General features: G+C 44.5%; 1 protein-coding gene across 5 annotated transcripts in view; it reads right to left on the bottom strand.

The window, feature by feature from the left end:
- Sidt1 (SID1 transmembrane family, member 1) overlaps positions 1-18,569 on the bottom strand; it is a 97,620-nt gene that overhangs the window by 14,021 nt on the left and 65,030 nt on the right. For 4 of the 5 annotated variants that reach the window (XM_017597923.3, XM_006248328.5, NM_001100653.1 and 1 more), the window contains 10 exon segments: positions 17,977-18,020; positions 13,676-13,747; positions 11,867-12,012; positions 11,129-11,202; positions 9,899-9,965; positions 7,547-7,620; positions 6,488-6,611; positions 6,176-6,293; positions 3,753-3,889; positions 2,971-3,079 (listed from right to left, as the gene is read on the bottom strand). In XM_017597923.3, coding sequence (XP_017453412.1) covers positions 2,971-3,079; positions 3,753-3,889; positions 6,176-6,293; positions 6,488-6,611; positions 7,547-7,620; positions 9,899-9,965; positions 11,129-11,202; positions 11,867-12,012; positions 13,676-13,747; positions 17,977-18,020 — 965 coding nt within the window. 5 annotated transcript variants of the gene reach the window in all.

The following is an 18,569-nucleotide window of genomic DNA, read 5'->3' as shown; positions in this document are numbered from 1 at the left end:
AAATGATCTGTAAGAAGGAAGCCAGATAGGTAAGCTGCCACTCGCTTTGTTTTTCCTGAAATGATGGCTTTATTTTGTATTTGTAGAGGTGACATTCACTCCCCACCCCCAACCCCATGGAGGACATGGACTCTGCCTATCTCAGACACTCAGAAAGCTCCTCTCTAAGGAGAAAACCAAGGGCCCCTTCTCTTCCATCCAACGTTTATCTAACTCTTGCTCTAGTGCACAATCCTCAAGGTCTACTTTGTAGGGTCTGAGACAAGGGACACAGTAGTAACCTGGACAAGTGGCTCTGTGGTTTTACATCCACTTGTAACATGCTCTGCATTGCCACGGCTGCCTTTCAAGTGGGGACTTTGCTTTTAGCTAGTGCCTTCCTGGCTTATAACTCCTGACACATAGGCTAGACCCCCATGGTGTGATTTCCCATCCCTTCTCTGCAAAACCTGTAAGAACAAGAAGTCCCCTTTGTTCTCTGGAGCTGAAGGCCATCACTCTTCAGGATCCCATCTTGCCCCTCAGTGAGGACTCTGCTAGTGTAGCTCTTGAGAACCCTTCAGGGTCCCATCATACTGCCTGTGGCCATGACACTGAAACTATCCTGCTAAAACTGCTAAAAGGCAATCCCCCTTCGCTACCTCCCAACAGACCTGCCATCTTTTATTTCTAACAGCAGGCTTTGATTTGCTCAATCTATAACCACCTGGTGCCCTTCCCACTTGAAAGGAACCAAAGTTCCTTGCAGAGGGCCTTTCTCTCTATAACACGCTTTAGTGACCACCTCTTCCCCCTTTTAGAATTAAGGATGCTGAGGGCTTCACTGCTGTTACTCCCTGGTTGCCTGGAAACCCCTTTATCACCTCTCAGCATTATGTCTTGTGAATCATCGCTTTATCAAAGAATCCTCATCAATCTTTGTATGGAACAACTCTCTCCTGTTGTGACCCTCTTAAATGACTGCCCGAGCCTCATGTAAATTATTCCTTGTGTACACGATGATTGTGGTATGAGCCTGCGTTATGTTACTGCTTGCCACTGGCTTCACAGGACTTCCACAATTTGTATGACCTCACAGTTTTGGGTCTGCAATATAAGGCATGAGCACAAATTATCAAATATCTGTCAGAAGTACATCACCTGAAGAAGGGTAGATCTACTATGTCCAAGGGGAAAGCTAAGTCATGAAGATGATGACGAAGATGACAACGACGACGATGACGATGATGGTGTGTGTGTGTGTGTGTGTGTGTGTGTGTGTGTACTTAAATGGGATCTCACTATGTTGCCAAGCTGGCCTTAAACACAGCATTCTTCTCCTTTGACCCTTCAACTGCTGACATAACAGGTACCCATTACCAGCCCTAGATTGAGAATATGTTGTAGTTGATCTTCTAGCCTTTGAGACACTTGTTTACACTGAACTGCTTTGGGCAAAAGAGGATACTTATTTTAGAGGCTCCTCATTACCCTTTGAATGAGGAATCTACACGGTAAAGGGAACTTCCACTACTAGATTACATTATGGATTATTGGACCTCAAATTCCATCCCAAAATATTCCTGGACCTGCACTCAGAGCTTGTAGAGCCTCCTCCCCATTTACCTTCCTGAGGCCAGAGCTCCACCAGTGCATACTTCCAGGGACAAAGAATGACCAAGCTATTACTACTTGTGTGGCACATGAGTAGACACTGGGTGTCCTTAAGACTCTACGAGATCTCTTGAGACATAGCACAGAGGCAGGGTTAGGAAGAACAGACATATTCCACACTGTTCTGAGGGAACAAGAATTCTGAATTTTAACCTGGCCCTTCTAGGCTATAATGAAAGTTCTCTTCTCTCCTCTCCTCTCCTCTCCTCTCCTCTCCTCTCCTCTCCTCTCCTCTCCTCTCCTCTCCTCTCCTCTCCTCTCCTCTCCTCTTCTCTTCTCTTCTCTTCTCTTCTCTTCTTTTCTCTTCCCTTCTCTTCGATTCCTTTCACCTTCCCTCCCTCCCTTCCTTTGTTAGAGATCATTTTACCACTGAGTTCTACTCCTAGCTCACCTGTCTCTCCTGCTTCCCACCCCCTCCATCCATTTTTCTCTCTAACCTTCCACCCACCCCTCTTTTCTTTGTTCTTTTGTTTTGAGTATCCTTTAGTGCCTGCTTTATAACTTGATACGGGAGCGTATTTTGTTTGTGATTTTTATTTGCCTTCTTTCCCTGGGCTCCACCAATATCAGGGGCAGATCTATGGTCTATCTTGAAATATACGAATGAGTTTTTAAAGTAGGACTCCCAGTGTGCTAAAACCATTTTAAAAATACTCTAAAACATCTTGAACTTCCTCCAGTGTATGATGGCTGACTGACAGGAGATGACAAGCTAATTTCCACATAGCACTCAGTCCACACTGTCAGAAGTAGCACAGTAAAGAAAGCTGGTCACAGAAGTTTCTGTCCTTGTATCTAGAAATAGTGCATGATTCATTCCTGGCAACCATTTAGCATTGGAGAAATGGTCCTTTTCGAATGCTGCAGATGGAGAAAGGTTCCTCTATGTAGGTCTTGTGGCATATATACTGAGCACACTGCTCTCCTTAGGACCCCTCCCTTTTCTTTTAAACCACAGGGTGTCTCTATGTGGTCCTGGCTGTCTTGGAACTTGTGTAGACCAGACCATCCTCACAAAGCTCTGCCTGCCTCTGCCTGCTGGGATCAAAGTCACATGTCACTATGACTTTCGGTGGTTTGCAGAGTGTTTGCAACCAGCAGGGGGAGGTGTGCCCCAGCTCTGAGGTGTGGGAAGATACATCTCTCAGTTGAAAACAGAAATAGTGACTAATCGATCCCATAAAAAGGAAGACATATTCTTAGAGACACAGAACCATAGCAGGGTTTCAGCGCCCATGATCATGATAACCACTTTCATCGAGGAGGAGTGACAGCCCTGGGTTCGCTTCCCCCAGGGATCAGAGTGTGTTGACTTACCTATCTTGAAACGGCCCATGTAGTAGATTTGGGTGCTGAGGGCCAGAGAAGCAAGGACGTGGATAGCGGAGAAGATGATCCAGAACCACACATCGTTTTTTCCAAATACCTAGGGATAAAGATGGGGTTAGTGTGATCTGGGGTTTCCCTAGGGAACTCTGTCAAATCATTGTCTCTTACTGAGGCTTATTGTAGAAAACAAAACAAAACAAAGCAAAAACAGCCATGACTAAAGAACATGTCGTCAAATCATCTCTGCAAAATATTTATACGTATACCCACAGATGAGTGCTGTTCTCAACCATGGCGGGAAATACTTGTTTGTTTGTTTGTTTGTTTGTTTGCATCAGGCTGCAGCTAATGAGGAGACTCATAACTGGTCCAAAATAATGAGGACTGTGAGGCTTCAGTCTCAATGGGCCATTATATCAACCACCACTAAGGCTCATTGAACACTAAGGCTCATTGGAAGCAGAGGGTGGCAAAGATATAAGAGCTGGTGGATGGTGAGGCATGCTGGGAAGCCCTGTCTTACATGCTGTCTGTCCCAGTCTTGGCATGACTTAGAATTCATGTTAATATAAAAGCCACCCTCACCTGGTTTTACAGGTGAAGATTACACGCTTAGGAACCATCAGCTAAGTCATCAAGCCAGACACCCTTAAACAGACCCAAACCCATGCACCCAAGGCCCAACGAAAAGACAGGAAACCAAAAGGCACCCCCTCCTCCAGGGGGACACTTTTCAGGGCCGGACTAAAGGCAGATGGAGAGGGACCCACCACTCCGAGGACCGTGAGTGTGATGACCACAGCGAAGGAGGCATAGGCAGAGTAGGCGCTGGCATTGATGTCCGGGTGGCGGGTCTGGTAGAGCTTCAGCATGCAGAGGCCGGCAATCATGTACATGAAGGAGGTGTCTAGAGACCCAAGACAAGAAGTTCACTGGGTACCTGGCAATGACACTCCAAGCTTTTCTTTAGCTGCTGCCTACCCTGTGGCTTAGTAGAATATTTGCTGATGTGTAGAAGTCTCTGACATAGCAGCCCTACTAGGTGCCTCCTCTAGGCCAATGGTTCTCAACCTATGAGTCACAACCCCCAAGGACCATCAGAAAATCCAGATATTTACATTACAATTCATGACAGCAGCAAAATTACAGTTAGGAGGTAGCAACAGAAATATTTTTATGGTCAGGGGTCACCACACTATGAGAAACTGTATTAAAGGGTGGCAGCGTTAAGAAGAGGCTTGCAAACCACTGCTCTAGGAAGATCCTGCATCCTCTATTTCCAACCTGTGCCCATCCACCAATGTATTTTGGTTCGCAGAGAGAAAACATCAAATTGGGGGTAAGTAAACATCGACCTCACTTTGTATCTTCTAAACTTTATATTTGACAATGGGGACAAAAAGACCTTTTATGGTGATAGTTGAGGCAGAGAGACAATAAGATGTCAGGTGGAAGCCGTTCTCAGCACTCTGAGGTGCAGAAACAGTCACTGTGGTGTCTCTATGCGGAGCATAATAGCCTTACTAATGGAAAATAACTACCCATTAAATGCAGCCCAGCTGTTCCACAGCTCTGGAGGCAGGGAGCAAAACAACATCACTACTGAAAACTTCAGCGGAACATTTAAATGCCTGACAGTAGCAAGCACGAACATCGATGTGGGAAATAAAGGCTCTCACACAGCTAGCCCAGGTGGGAACACTCTGGGGAGAAACTTGTTAAACAGAACAGAGAGGGTGCACAAGCCAGGTAGTTAAGTCTGATGTATTGTGATGTGTGATGGTGGTACATACTTTTAATCCCAGCACGCGGGAGGCAGAGGCCGGCAAGTCTGCGTGAGTTCGAGGCCAGCCTGGTCTAGAGAGTGAGTTCCAGGACAGGCAGAGCTACACAGTGAAACCTTGCCTTGAAAAACAAAACCAAACCAACCAAATGAAATCATCGCATGTGAGTGGCACTGTGCAGCTCTTGTTTTCAATTTATCTTGTTACTGTTGTGTCTCTCTGAGGGGTCTCAGTATACGTAGTCTAGACTAGAAATCCTCTCGGCTCAGCCTCCTGGGAGTGTGCTGTCTGCAGGCAGAGCCCGCCACTCTCATTCTTCATTCTTACGCTACATTTTAATACTAAATTGGTATCTACCATGTTCTGAATTCATAACTGCACATCCTTCTGGACTCTTGGCCTCAGAAATGCTAACCCTGGTCTTGGAAGGGATAGGTCTGATTGGTCCAACATTAGTCCATTTTTCCTTGCCAATAGATGTAGCCGCCTAGACCTGAGCTAACCAGCACCTAGGGAATGGTTCAGGAATATCACTGTTTGAGCTACTGAGGTAGGAGGGAATATTATCCTGAGGCTTCTTCTGAAGATGTTTCCTTGCTGTAAGTTCCTCCAGGCCATCTTGAACCTGCTCTGAACCTGGCGAAGGAGACCTAAGGCCTAAGGAGAAGCTAACTAAGGTCTACTAAGGATACCCTTTCCAGCATGAGAGAAGTTACCTTTGGGAGAAAACCAACACATAGGCTAGGGACAGAAGGTCATCTGGAGGTGTAGAGTCAGAGTCATCGGGTAAGCAAAGGCATTCCTCCCCCTGCCTTCCAGACAGTGAGCTGACAGTGTGATGGTCCTATCATTTAGTTCACTCTTTTTATTAAAAACAAAAATTTATTTATTTGTTTTATATAAGTACACTGTAGCTGCCTTCACACACACTGAAAGAGGCTGTCAGATCTTACTACAGATGGTTGTAAGCTACCATGTGGTTGCTGGGAGATTTGAACTCGGGACCTCTGGGAGAGCAGTCAGTGGTCTTAACCACTGAGCCATCTCTCCAGCCCCCTTTAGTTCACTCGTAATTGAGTTTCCCATTACTTTCACTCCAGAGCAGGCTAACTGCTTACGTAGATAAGTCACATGGTGGGAAGTCTGAAAGGTAGCACTACTTGGCTTGGCCCCTGACACTGTGTCTCACCATGACATCAGCATGTGGTGTTTTCCAAACTAAACGTTGGTCAACGAGAACAAACACACAACGTGCAGAAACCTTGCTCGGTGACAAGGTCCACTCAGGTCGCTTCAGCTCACCCCAAACGCCTTTCAGTTCTTGCAAGTATGAATTTGATGTTTCTGAAGGGCTCCAGGATAACACACCTGTAACTCAAATCTATGTCACCAACATAGGTTCTAATTACCGAACTGGAAGTTGGAGTAATTAGGGCAGACATGGTAACAAGCACTGAGCACGCCTTCCATCATCAGCGCGATCCCCATGGCGTAGAAGAGACCAAAGTGTTTGGGAATTCCATACTCCTGAAAAAAGGGGGAAAGGACTGTTAATAGAAAGACACTGTCAGAGACACATCCAGAGTCGGAAAGTCTAAACGGTGGCCTTGAGTGGCTGTATAGAGAGCTCAGCATCACATCACCAAGCCAGACAGCCCTCCTCTCTGCAGGTCTATGTGGGAGCACAGTCCCTCCCAGCTCATGCCTTCAATCCCACTCACCATAGCAAAGATGTCTTTAGCCTCCAGGGCTCTTCGGTGGAGAAGGTCACGGCGCAGCACTATCAGCAGGAAGAGGAAGCCCAGGAGGACGTGGCCCAGGTTACTGAGAATATTATTGAAGGCGCTATAGGTGTGAGCAGGAAATTAATGGGGACTCAGAATGAACGCAAAAGTAGGCAGGCAAACTCATTATTTGGTGTCTTTCTAGACTAACATTTTCCTAGGACTTCAGCATTAGACAGACACCAGAAATCCTCTTCGATCTCGCCTTGGTTTGAAGATTCTCACTTGGCTTAACATTTGCCTTCTCTGGGACTTTTGCTTAGCATCCCTAACACCTGCCTGGTCATCTCTTGTCTTCAGGGCCCTGGCAAAGTATGAGCCTGAGAAAGCGTTGGTCCAGAGACGAATGAACATTTCAGCTCTACCTGTGACTCTCATAGACGGACCTACAGTGTGTTAATCTTCAGCTCTCCCTACAGATTTCAGTAGATAAGCACATGTATACCACAGACCATGGCTTCATTTTCAGGAAATCAAGCTGGTTCTGCTCTGTAGAGAGAAGATACTTTCCTATCTCTCAGGAAGATACTTCTTTTCACCAAGTTCCGATGGCTTTAGAACAGTCAGGCTTGCAGACAAACTCTGACACCACTAAGAACTACGGGACCAGAATTCAGCAAATCCTTACCTATCTAAGCCTTAGCACCTTTATGTAAAAATTGTGGCACTAATAATACCTACCCTGTGAGGTCGTTTAACATACTTAAATGAGAGCTGGCCACCAACTCAATGTTCGTGGGCTTGAGACACCTATAACTAGTGATCTGGTTTTTAAAAACCTCACTGCCAAGCCTCAACAGGTTGTTCTTAGAAATATTGCCTGGGAGGGGAGCAGATCCTGTCTCAACATCTGACTTCAATTCCTCTTTGCTCTGACCAGGGTAGTTTTCCGTTGTTGTTTTGTTGTTGTTCTTGTTGTGTGTGTGTTCAAACTCAAATCAAATTAGACAGAAAGAATCTCTCACGTTTCATGAGGAGCCAGAGGGCTGAGTTTACCTCAGGACGCCCAGGGGGTGAGCACAGAGGAAGTTGTAGTAACAGATGTCCTGGTTGCCAGTGACATTTACCACCTATAAAAAGTCAAATGAAAGAAGAAGAAAAGTGACTTCTCTCTATCCTACAGAACAGGAAGGGCTCACAGGGCTGTCCTGCCAGAGGCTAAAGTGTAACCACCTCCTCCTCAGAAGGTGGGGCACGACCTACCACTGTTACACAGCAAACACACACTTCCTATTCGGGTGCCCTCTGTGCTTTAGATAAAAGTGTCCTATCTGTCGGTAGCCTCAAGATGGAATTCAACAGTGTGTGAGACTTTTGTTATTTTGATAGAAAGGACTATGAAAGGATGCTAACATTGGGACCTGCCTTTTGGATCTGTGTCTTGCTATGGGTCTGTCTTGCTATGTCCTGTTCCCTGGATTAGCAATGGGAGGAAATGGAGATGCCCCCTTCTCTGAGTGCCCCACCAAGCAGTCATGGAGGAAGTATCTAGTTTTCCTTCTCCTTCTCCTTCCCCTTCAAGAGCCTGCCTAAAACATAGCAAGCTACAGCTTCTGACAGGGTTTTCATGTATGTAAAGAATGTTTAGGTTAGAAACAGCAGGGTTCAAACCTCATAGAGACTTTGCCTTTATTATGGGATGAGTATAAATGGACTAAATCTTACATCACAAGCTTGGCTATCTAGAGAAATCAGAGAGGATTTAAACAATACCATGGCTCTCCTTCCCGAGGCCCTGATCTACTTGGTGTGGGGTACCACCCTGGGCCCTGAGATTTTTTAAAGTGCCCCATGTGACTTTAATGCCTAACAAAAATTAAGGGGCAGTGCATGCAATGTGCTCAGCCACATGTCATTCTAAACTGGCCTTCTTGACTCTCATAATTTCTAGAAAATTTATACTTAGAAACCTGGACCCTAATTATATTCCTACTTCAGTGACTGGGACATTAAATTCCTACTTCAGTGACTGGGTTCCAGGTTTCTATGAAGGAGCATCAGACACTCTCAAGGTGGTTTAGTATGAATTTGTTCATTCGACTTTTAATTTTTTGTTGTTAGCTTAGTATTTTGTTAGTTCCACAAAACTATTTTTAAAAACTGAAAAACTTTGCGTATGAGTGTTTTGCTTGTATGCGTATCTATGTACTACATATGTGCCCGAGGATCACGGAGGTCAGAAGAGGGTGCTGGATTCCCCTGATACTCGAGTTACAAACAATTATGAGTGGCCATGCAGGCATCGGGAACCCAGGTCCTGTGCAAGAGCAACAAGTGCTCGTAACTGCAGAGCCATCTCTCCAGCCCCTGGTGTTTACAATTTTACAGAGTATCCCCAGCGAGCAGAACAGGCTAAATTAGACTTCCTGCTCCTTTTGTTCAGTCTGGAGATTTTATTTTGTGCTCCTTCCTGAGGCAGTTTCACACTGCCTAGACTGGCCTTGAACTCCCTACGTGAGAAAGCCATGAGCTTCTGATCCGTCCTCCATTTTCCTACAGTTGGAATTACAGATATGTTAAACCCATTTATGAGTTGCTGCAGTGTCAGGCTTTCTAGGCAAACTGAGCTGCAGCCCTAGACCATTAGTCTAGACCTTTATTTACTCCACCCATTGTCTCCTGATGATCACACACTCAGGATGATAAATAACGGTGCCATTGATAGACAATATGGCCGAATGATTGATTTTATGTCGGTAAACAATTGGGAAATAAATGGAAACAATCCCAGAGATGAAGTTGTTAATGGAGAAGCCTAATTAGAGCCCAAAATGGGAAATTATTTTTTAAAAAAAGTTCTTGGAGGCTGGTGACACATACCCACCCAACTCTTGGGAGTCAGAGCCAGGTGGAGCTCTGCAAACTTGAGGTCCGCCTGGTTTACGTATCCAGTTTCAGGAGAATCAGAGTTATAAAACAGAGAGGTCTGTCTTAGAAAACCATCAACCAAAACTGTAAGTTCTTGGGACTGAAGAGATGGCTTGGTGGTTAAGAGCACACACTGCTCTTTCAAAGGACTTGAGTTTGATGCCCAGCACCATAGCAGGGAACTCCCAAATGCCTAGGACTTCAGTTTGAGGAGACTCTATATCTCGAGCCTCTTCAGGCTCTCTCCATCTCTCTGTGTCTCTGTCTCTGTGTCTCTGTCTCTGTGTCTCTGTGTCTGTCTCTCTCTGTCTGTCTCTGTCTGTCTCTCTCTGTATGTCTCTCTCTGTCACACACACACACACACACACACACACACACACATGAGCTGACGAGCTGATCCTAAGCTAAACTCTCCCCTGTGAGCCAGAGGGGAGGCTTCCCTTCGATGGAAGCTGGGCGTCTGGGCAGAGCAGCACTTACTGTCTGGTAGGTGATGACCAGCTGCATCACAGGCAGGGCATAAAACACAGCGATGGTGATGATATTCCTAGGACAGAAGGAACAAGAAAACAGTGACTTCCAACATAACGGTGAACTCCTCTCAGCTTTAAAAAAAAAAGAATATTTCCACCTTACAACTCCACGATTAGCTTGCAAAAGCAACCAGGAACTGATGGTAAAGCACCTGTTTCTCTAGTCTGCCTTCCCTTTCCTTTGAACGTTTGGTTGACAGAATTTTGACCAGAGGCGACAGAAGGAAGTGAACAAACTTAGGTTGGTTACTGCTATTGGTTTGGTTATAGCAGAGCGTCCTTGCACTGATAACTGAAACCATTAAGTCTTTCATTTGTTTAATTTACTGGAGACAGTCTTGCTAGGTCCCTGACTGGCCTAGAACTTGGTGTGTGGACAAAGCTGGACTTGAACCTGTGATGATTTCAAGAGCTGTGGTTACAGACGATGCCACCGTGCCTGACCTGAAATGATGTATTTAAAATTCACCAATTGGCACTTGATGAGTTGAAGTCCTCCTCCTCCTGCTTCTCCTCCTTCCTTCTTTGTACAATCATTTGTAAAGCAGTCTAAAACCAACTTCCTATACAACCATCTTATCCCTTCAGTACACTGTTAGCTTAAACGGACTTAGAGTGAGAGTACCAAGTGAGAGATACTTTGTAGAGGCTCTTAAATAAACCTTAATTCCAAAATGACAGTTCAGCTGTGAAATTCCATTGGCTCCCTTGCCCCTGGCTTCATTCTAATGTCTGCATCCAGAAGTAAGGGGAGTCTTCAGAAAGTTAGAATGCAGGGGCATATCGCAAGAGGACCACAGTCGGGCCGGAGCTTTCTGAGTAGAGGAAGGCCCTTGGCTGGGCAGCTCAGCCTCTTGACTGGGTGGAAGGACATCCTCCCACATATGGGCACATGACAGGTCTTTTGTGTTTCAAGTTGGAGGCATCATCACCCATTTTCCTGCCTTATTAAACACTAACTCCTTGTGATACAAAGTAGTTCTAACTTTTACAAAGAAAAAAATTAAGTTTAAAGAGTTTAGAGGCTGAGAATGTAGCTCAGCGATGAAAGACTTGCTTCCCTTATCCTGTGTGTGGTTTGATCTACAGCACTGCAATACACACATGCACGCAAACAAATAGATTTAAATAAGTCAATAATTTTAGGGAAACCATGATTTTACTGTCACCTACTTACCAAAAATAAATCTTATATTTTTTGCTGACAATCCTCCGGTCTTTCCTGGACAGATCAGACAGGTACAAGAACATCTAGGGCATCAATGGGAAGAGAATACCAATCTGAGGCTTTTCTTGTATAGGACACAAAGGAGAACTTTAGAAAGTTCATTAATTTACTCCCCAGCTGGGATTAAAATGATTCACCAAACTGTTTCCTTTATTTTTGCTTTTCTCGGGTTGCCATATTAAAAGCACTACCATGCTCCTTGACTGATGTGAGAGCCCTATCAGGAGTGTTTCACACATTGCGAGCACTGACTGCTCAACTTTCAAATCTGCTCACTTTGCAGTTCCAGAATCACATACGGTTGAAGCTGTGTGATTTATACTCAGACTTTCTGGTAGGTAAAATACACTATATTAACCATATTCCAGAAAGAAATGGTCTTTGCTCTCAAAGGATGGCAGGTATAGAAATGGGGAAGCATTGCAGAGCAGCCCTGAGGTGACCCTCCTCTTCACTTGGGGTGCTGAGAACACAGAATGTTCTATTCTTTTTCCTCCCCAACTCCAAAGCAAGGTTCTAATGAAGAGATGATTGTCTTGGGCTCTAACTACGTTTCATCTAAACCCTCTAGAAGACTTGGCTTCCCTTCATGGAAAAAAAGAATAAGGAAACCGAGGCACTGGTGAGGTTTATTTTACCACCAAACTTTCTTCTGTTTCATCAGCTGCAGTCAGGGCCTGTTGGTACCTTGGTCCGGATGACGTTTTTGTCACTTTCGATGTCTGGCATAGTGTCGAAGTCACTCTCCTCCACAGAGCTGTCCGTGTCTGAGTGGCATGGCTGCCCACCATCGGAAGAAGACATCTGCCTTCCAGGACTGGAACTCGACTCGTCTGAAACAGAAAACTCCTCTGCCTTTAAAAGCCAAGAATGGTCCACAGAACCCAGAAGGTGCAGTGCACGCTCATTCTAGAAAATACCATGTTCGTCCAAATTAATTCTTTATCAACAAGACCTGTGCCTGGGCTGCCTCCTCAAGTGAACGTCATCTTTTTTTCTTTCCTTCCATTTTATATCTAATTAGTCTGTTTCTAGGACTGACTGTAAAGAATTTAATAGAATCTTTTCTGTAGATAGCTGGATGCAGCAGTAACATTGTTCTTATATTTCGTGGTTCATATTTTAAAATACAAACACAATGTATAGCAACATACATGCAGAGTTATACATAGCTTCGATTACACATGTGGGTAACACATACATATCCAACTGCTGTACATTTCTCATGGAATAACTATTCAGAGAAAGCCCCCACACGCCAGTTCTATCGTTATGTAATGAAAACAGCGTTCTCAGGGAGGATTCTTCTGTGCCATGAGTGTTCTAGAGCAGATGGGACTTGTGCAGCTTGAACGCGTGAACTGAGCCTACCTTCCGCTTTATTTCTTCTGTTCAGATGGCTTTGTTTTTTATTTTAAATCCTGTTCTTACAGAACTAAAAATAAGTGGTCTACACTGAGCCCATATGCTCCAAGTTACAGAATGACAATGTGGGGGCTACAGACCCTCTCTGTGGACTGCTTAGCATGCACCATTCATGAGCCTACAGTCATCATGGTAGGGCAGGGCTCCATGCACTCCTGTCATACAAGACCGGTATGGGGGAACTTGGTTCCTTTCAGGTTTGCCCTAAACTTGGTGGCCTTGACCAGGTTCATTGTGAACTTAGCTGAAGGACTTAGATACAGCTGTGTTCACTTGTTCCACTGCATTAATCTTACACTCTGAATCTTCTAACTCCGTGGACACCCAAGACGGCAGCTGTTCATTGGATAGTGTTGGCTACGCCAAGTCTTTCAAGCCCTAAACTCAGCACCCTAGAGAGTTGGCAAGACAGCAAAGAGGGTAGAGGACCTTTGTGTGAGGACCTGATGACCTGAGTTTGATCCTCAGATACCACAGAGCAGCAGGAGAGAACTTACTTAGAAGAACTGTCCCCTGACCTCAGCACATGTGCACTGTATACACATATGGCACACACATAAATAAATAAAAGATAGATAGATAGACAGACAGACAGAGATAGGCAGACAGACAGAGATAGGCAGACAGACAGAGATAGGCAGACAGACAGACAGACAGACAGAGAGACAAGATGTTTAAGTACTCGAGGGGCTTCGGAAATGGGTCAGTGGGTAAAAGGTGCTTGCTGTCACACCTGCTGATCTATGTTCAGTCTCCAGGACCCACATGGTGGAAGGACAGAGTCACCTCCTGCAAGTTGTTTTCCAGCCACCAATATTCGCATGCTCCCCCCACAAAATGAATAAATGTAATAAAAAACTTTTAAGTCCCAAATGGGCTTTGCAAGTTGACGGCAACCACTGAGTTCAGCCCAAGGGGAGCTAGCAGATCCAAGAAACAGAACAATAGAGCTACAGAGAATGCTGGAAGGAACGTTCCAGATTATCCAGCCAGCTCATCTCTTGCATCAAAGAGCAGCCTCACGGAGGAACAAAGAAAGAGTTCTACCAAAGGACTCATTTTAGGAAGTACCTATTGCCCCATAATTGCTCCCTTCAGGTGTACTGGCCGTGATGGGATGTGAGACAGCCATATTTCCAGAGCCTGCAGGAAAAACAAAACAAACAACAAAAAGGAGGGAAATGTTTTACCCTCAGCTGCTTAAGTAAAACAACTTGACTTGAAGTCACTGGGTCACTAAGCAGCAATCTTTAAATTCGATTTTCTTTCCACTTTAATACAGGAACCACCACTGTGGGTGCTTAAGGACACATCCAGCCTGTCACCTCTCTCTGTATCCTACTGCTCCCCTCCCCCATTTCTCTTTTTCAGTCTCTCTCTCTCTGTCTCTGTCTTTCTCTGTCTCCCTCCCTCCCTCCTTTCTTCCCTCCCTCCCTCCCTCCCTTCCTCTCCTTCTCTCTCATTTCTGTATGATTTGGGGAACTGAATCCAGGACCTTTCATATTTCATGCAATTTCTCTGCCATTGAGCCACAACCCCAGGCAACTCGATGTGGTAGGGAAGTATTTTTAGTGAATATTAAGTGAACACACTTAATATTTGGAAACACCTTTGTCCTCAGTATATTTTAGTATTTTTTTGCTGAGAATGTAATTCATTGTTACATAAGTGCTAAGCGTACCACAGAGGTAAAAAAAAAAAAAAATACACAGACACAAATGCTCTAAACCCTCCCTAGTCACAGTGAACTTCCTTTATCCCAGTTTCAGGCTTTGTTGCTTTGATGGGCTCTCAGAAAGTCGTAGTTTTGAACTCTCCTGGCTCCAGTCTGTGTTTTTAATTCCCAAATCCACTGTATCCCTATTGATCTCCCCTACAGGAGAAAGTAACTACATAGCAAACTCAAAAGTTTCAGACAGGAGACAAACCTAAGCCTCAGTGACTCCTTTTCCTTTCTCCCATCGGTGAATTATCCGCTAAGAGCTGTCTCAGACGGTCAATGAGTCTTGGAGCTAACGCAGTGGTCTTGGCAGGCAAGGCTGTTCCCAGGGTCTGAAGGATGTAGACTTTGACCTTCAGAGAGCAAACTCCCTGGCATTGTTACTGTGCTTGACGTATTTATTATTTAGAGAGCTCAGCTCTCTGAACTTCCTTGGACTAACCCTTAAGTACACACTATGATGTCAACATCATGCATGCTTTATGCCCAAGTTCTAAGCAGACAAACTGATTATCTTTAGACACATTGTGTGGAGGTTGGGGGGTGTATACATATATTTTGGGGATCAAATCTAAGCCCTTGCATGAGATGGAAAACACTCTATCACTGAGCTATGTTCTCAGCCTTGCTTTAGACTCTTAAACACTAAGGATCAAATTTGGAGCACAGAGAATGTTATGCGAAGATGCTGTCTCCTTTTGACTTGGGTCAGTTCTCATTATAACATAGACTTTGGCTGATGCCACTGCTTCTGCTGACCAAAAGCACCACAATGAGCAGAGCCACCACTGCTCCTCATGGGTTAATTACTGTGACTGGTGCTGCTGTTCCTTCAGACTGAGGAGAATGTATTGTGTCGGACACTCTTGAGTTTCAGCTGCCCTAAGAGGTGCCAGCTATTATTGTCACCATTTTAAAGATGATAGAGTACAAGTGCTAAAAGATCAAGTAGCTTCCCCAGCCATCCGGACAGCAGATAGTGACTCATTGTACTGCTATCTTTTAAAGCTTACCTTCTTTTTGCAAAATTTTCTTTTATTGTATACATTTAAAGTGCATTACATGGACACATACATAAACACATGCAGCCAAATGATGACCTCATGCAAGCAAAGTGTCCAGCTTGTCAGTGAGTGGACAGCACACATGTCAAACCTCCTGGGACTTTTTGCCTTTTGAGAACCTGCTCTTTTAGCATTTGCCCTGAGCCCAGCCCTCAGAGTGTTTCCTGTTGCTTTGAGCACCATGGAATTCCTGCTCCTCATAGATTCTTGGTCTTGCTGATAGGAGGGAGACATTTCTACAGCCTTAGTCTCCTCTGAAGGTTCCTCCTGTCAGTGTCTCGTGGTAATGCAATCCTCTCTGGCCTTTTCTCCTGGCTGATCTCACCGGGCTCAGCTCCATAATCCTGAAGGTCACTAGTCAGTTCTTCCCTGACTGGCTGGAGCTCGCCACTCTTTCACTCTTGTTTTGGTCGCTTAGGTCATGGGACATCAGAGGTGGGGCCATTTTGACCTATACCTTCTCTTTGCACAAAGGTTCCTTATCTCCACCTTATTTCAAAGGCGTTTGGGGTGAGCATACCTGTTTTCTACTTCCTGAACTGAAGAAACTGTTTTCTTTAGGCATCCTCAACCTGTACCCAGCAGCTGGTGCATGGAAATTGGTGCTTTCCCAGCTTTACCCCAAGAAGGTATCTGGCCATTTCTGGCCAAGATACTTTTAGTTGTTGCAAGGAAACTTTAATCCAACACACTGTGGTGAATCCCTAATAACTAAGAATTATGAGTCTTTTAATGTCAGTGATGTTGATGTTGGACTTAGACAGAGAGTAGTATTAATTCTAAAAGTACATTTATTTAGCCCCCCCTCCTTTTGAGACAGGATCTCATGCATTCCAGGCTGTTCTTGAACTCACTATATAGTCCAGAGGATGATCTAGAAGACTTCTGACCTCCTGCCTCTACCTCCTAAGTGCCAGGATTACAGACATGTGCCAACTCAACCTGTTTCTGTGGTGCTGAGTATTTAACCTGGAGCTTGCAGCAAGCTAGTGACACCCACAGCCGTGGAACTATCTCTTTCTAGTGATTTAACAATTAGGATATGATACCGTCTACAAGAGAACTAAGAAGAAACTTGGGGTGGGGGCTTCCTTCTGATATTGATGTGAGCCCTGACTCATCTCCCCAATATCCCTTGGAGTAAAATAGAGAGTACAGAGGCTAGCAGAGAAGCAGACTAGTACACTATGTGCCATATACTCTGAAGGCTGCCCTCTTCAATTTGCAGACACAGGAGCCTCTGGTCTAGAAGTGGGTCCAAGGCAAACCCTGCAGCAATTGCCACTGCTTGCACACAAAGACAATGAGTGCGCCTGGAGTCCTTATGATCACTCAGTTTTGTCTGTCGTCTGAAGGCATTCTCCTGCTCTTTGCTGTTGTCAGCGAACCTGACTTTCAGCAATGATCTGCTTCGAGCCTGAGCCTGATTGATGGATGCTTTGAAGTTTAAAGACCACTTCTGAACTATAAAACATTTATACATTGGAAGAAACTGTGGACCTTTCATTCGGAGGGCACCTGATGAAATCTAACTTACTAGATTTGGGTTAAAGGGCCCCATCTATCTATCTATCTATCTATCTATCTATCTATCTATCTATCTATCTATCTATCTATCTATCTATCTATCTATGCTCCAGGCAAATGAACTGAAGCATTTTATAAACATCAGTGAGAGCAGTGTGGTTTTTTTTTTCAGTCTTTTATATTGGCAATTGAAAGTTTATTAAAACAAAGTGGTTGGGGGTGGGCGGAGTTGGAAAAACAGAGAAGCTGTCTGTTAAGGAAGACAAAGGTCAACACCATCAAGCCTTCCAGCAAAGGGAGAGAAACCTGCTGGTGAAGGTTGAGTTGACGTCTCTCCAGGACTCTGTGGACTCAAGTACAGACACAACAGGACTAAACCTGACTTCAACTGAGGTCTCCTCTGCCATTTTCAATTCTCACCCCTTCCCAAGCAGCGAAGGAGCTCATGGTGACCTGGGCTTGATCAAACTGAGCACATTGGATGTTTTAAATTTCAATAAAAATATCAGACAGTTGTAATGCTTTGTGAATTCTCAGAGAGGAGGAACAGGTTAGATGCCTAAGTACTCTGGATTCTTCAGTTACTCCATTTTTTATTGTGCTCTCTAGTCTCAAACATTTTGACTTTCTACACGCTTAAACAAACACGCACACACAAAGCTTTTATCTCAGTGCCCTGCATAAGAGTTGACATAATGCGTTCTTGCTGCTATTCCTAAGTTTTGGGATACACAAAGTCTCTCTCCCAAACACAAACAGTATCTGTGATCAGCTCCATCCCAGGGCTGAGACAACATCTGAAAAAGATGAATGGTTACAAATGCTCCATGAATGATTAAAGGCATTCTGGGTACAGATTCTTCCTGTGGGGCTCATATCTCAATAGTTACCAACTATAACATGCTTCTTGCTAGGTCTGTCTTCTGTAGGTCTGTGGATGAAAGAACTCTGGGACAAGACTCAAGGGAGAAAAAAGAAGAGAGACCAAAAGTACCAAAAAAGGATGTGGCTGCATCATGCAACACCATTAGGAACTGGGAATTAACCAAGGAATCTCTTACCATCACTGGAGCCAAAGCTTCCATCAACGGGTTTCCTCTGGAACCTGCAAGCAAGCATGCGCACAAACATGCATATACACACATGTACAAATTCTCTCAGGATTCAGCATTTTGCATTACCTTCCTTTACACTCTGTTGAAAATTTGTCTTCTAGGTTCTTTTAAAATGGCCCTTTGGAGAAATTACAGGTAGGAATTTAAAATGGCAGAGCCACTGTGGAAGACAGTTTGGCGATTCCCCAGAGAGCCAATCACAGGCTGACCATATGATCCAGTAATTCCGTTCTCAGGCATGAACATTACTTAGTAACATTCATTCATTTTCAGATATGAACGAACATCATAAGAAGTGTCTTTTAAAGCACACTATTTAATGTGTTCTAATATATCCAAAGACTTCTGCATCTGTCACCACGATCTGTCACCCCTCCAAAGAAGCTGCGTATCTGTAGCAGTCACTCTTCTTTCCCTCCTTTCTCCTGGCCCTTGGGAACCACAATCTACTACTATCTTTATAAATTTACCTCCTCTAGATAGTTTACATAAATGAAACCACAGTACATATGAACTTTTTCGACTGGCTTCCTTGATAT

This window comes from Rattus norvegicus, chromosome 11 (assembly GCF_036323735.1).
Source record: "Rattus norvegicus strain BN/NHsdMcwi chromosome 11, GRCr8, whole genome shotgun sequence".
NCBI classification, from domain to species: Eukaryota; Metazoa; Chordata; class Mammalia; order Rodentia; family Muridae; genus Rattus; species Rattus norvegicus.
This window is presented reverse-complemented; position numbering and strand designations above follow the sequence as displayed.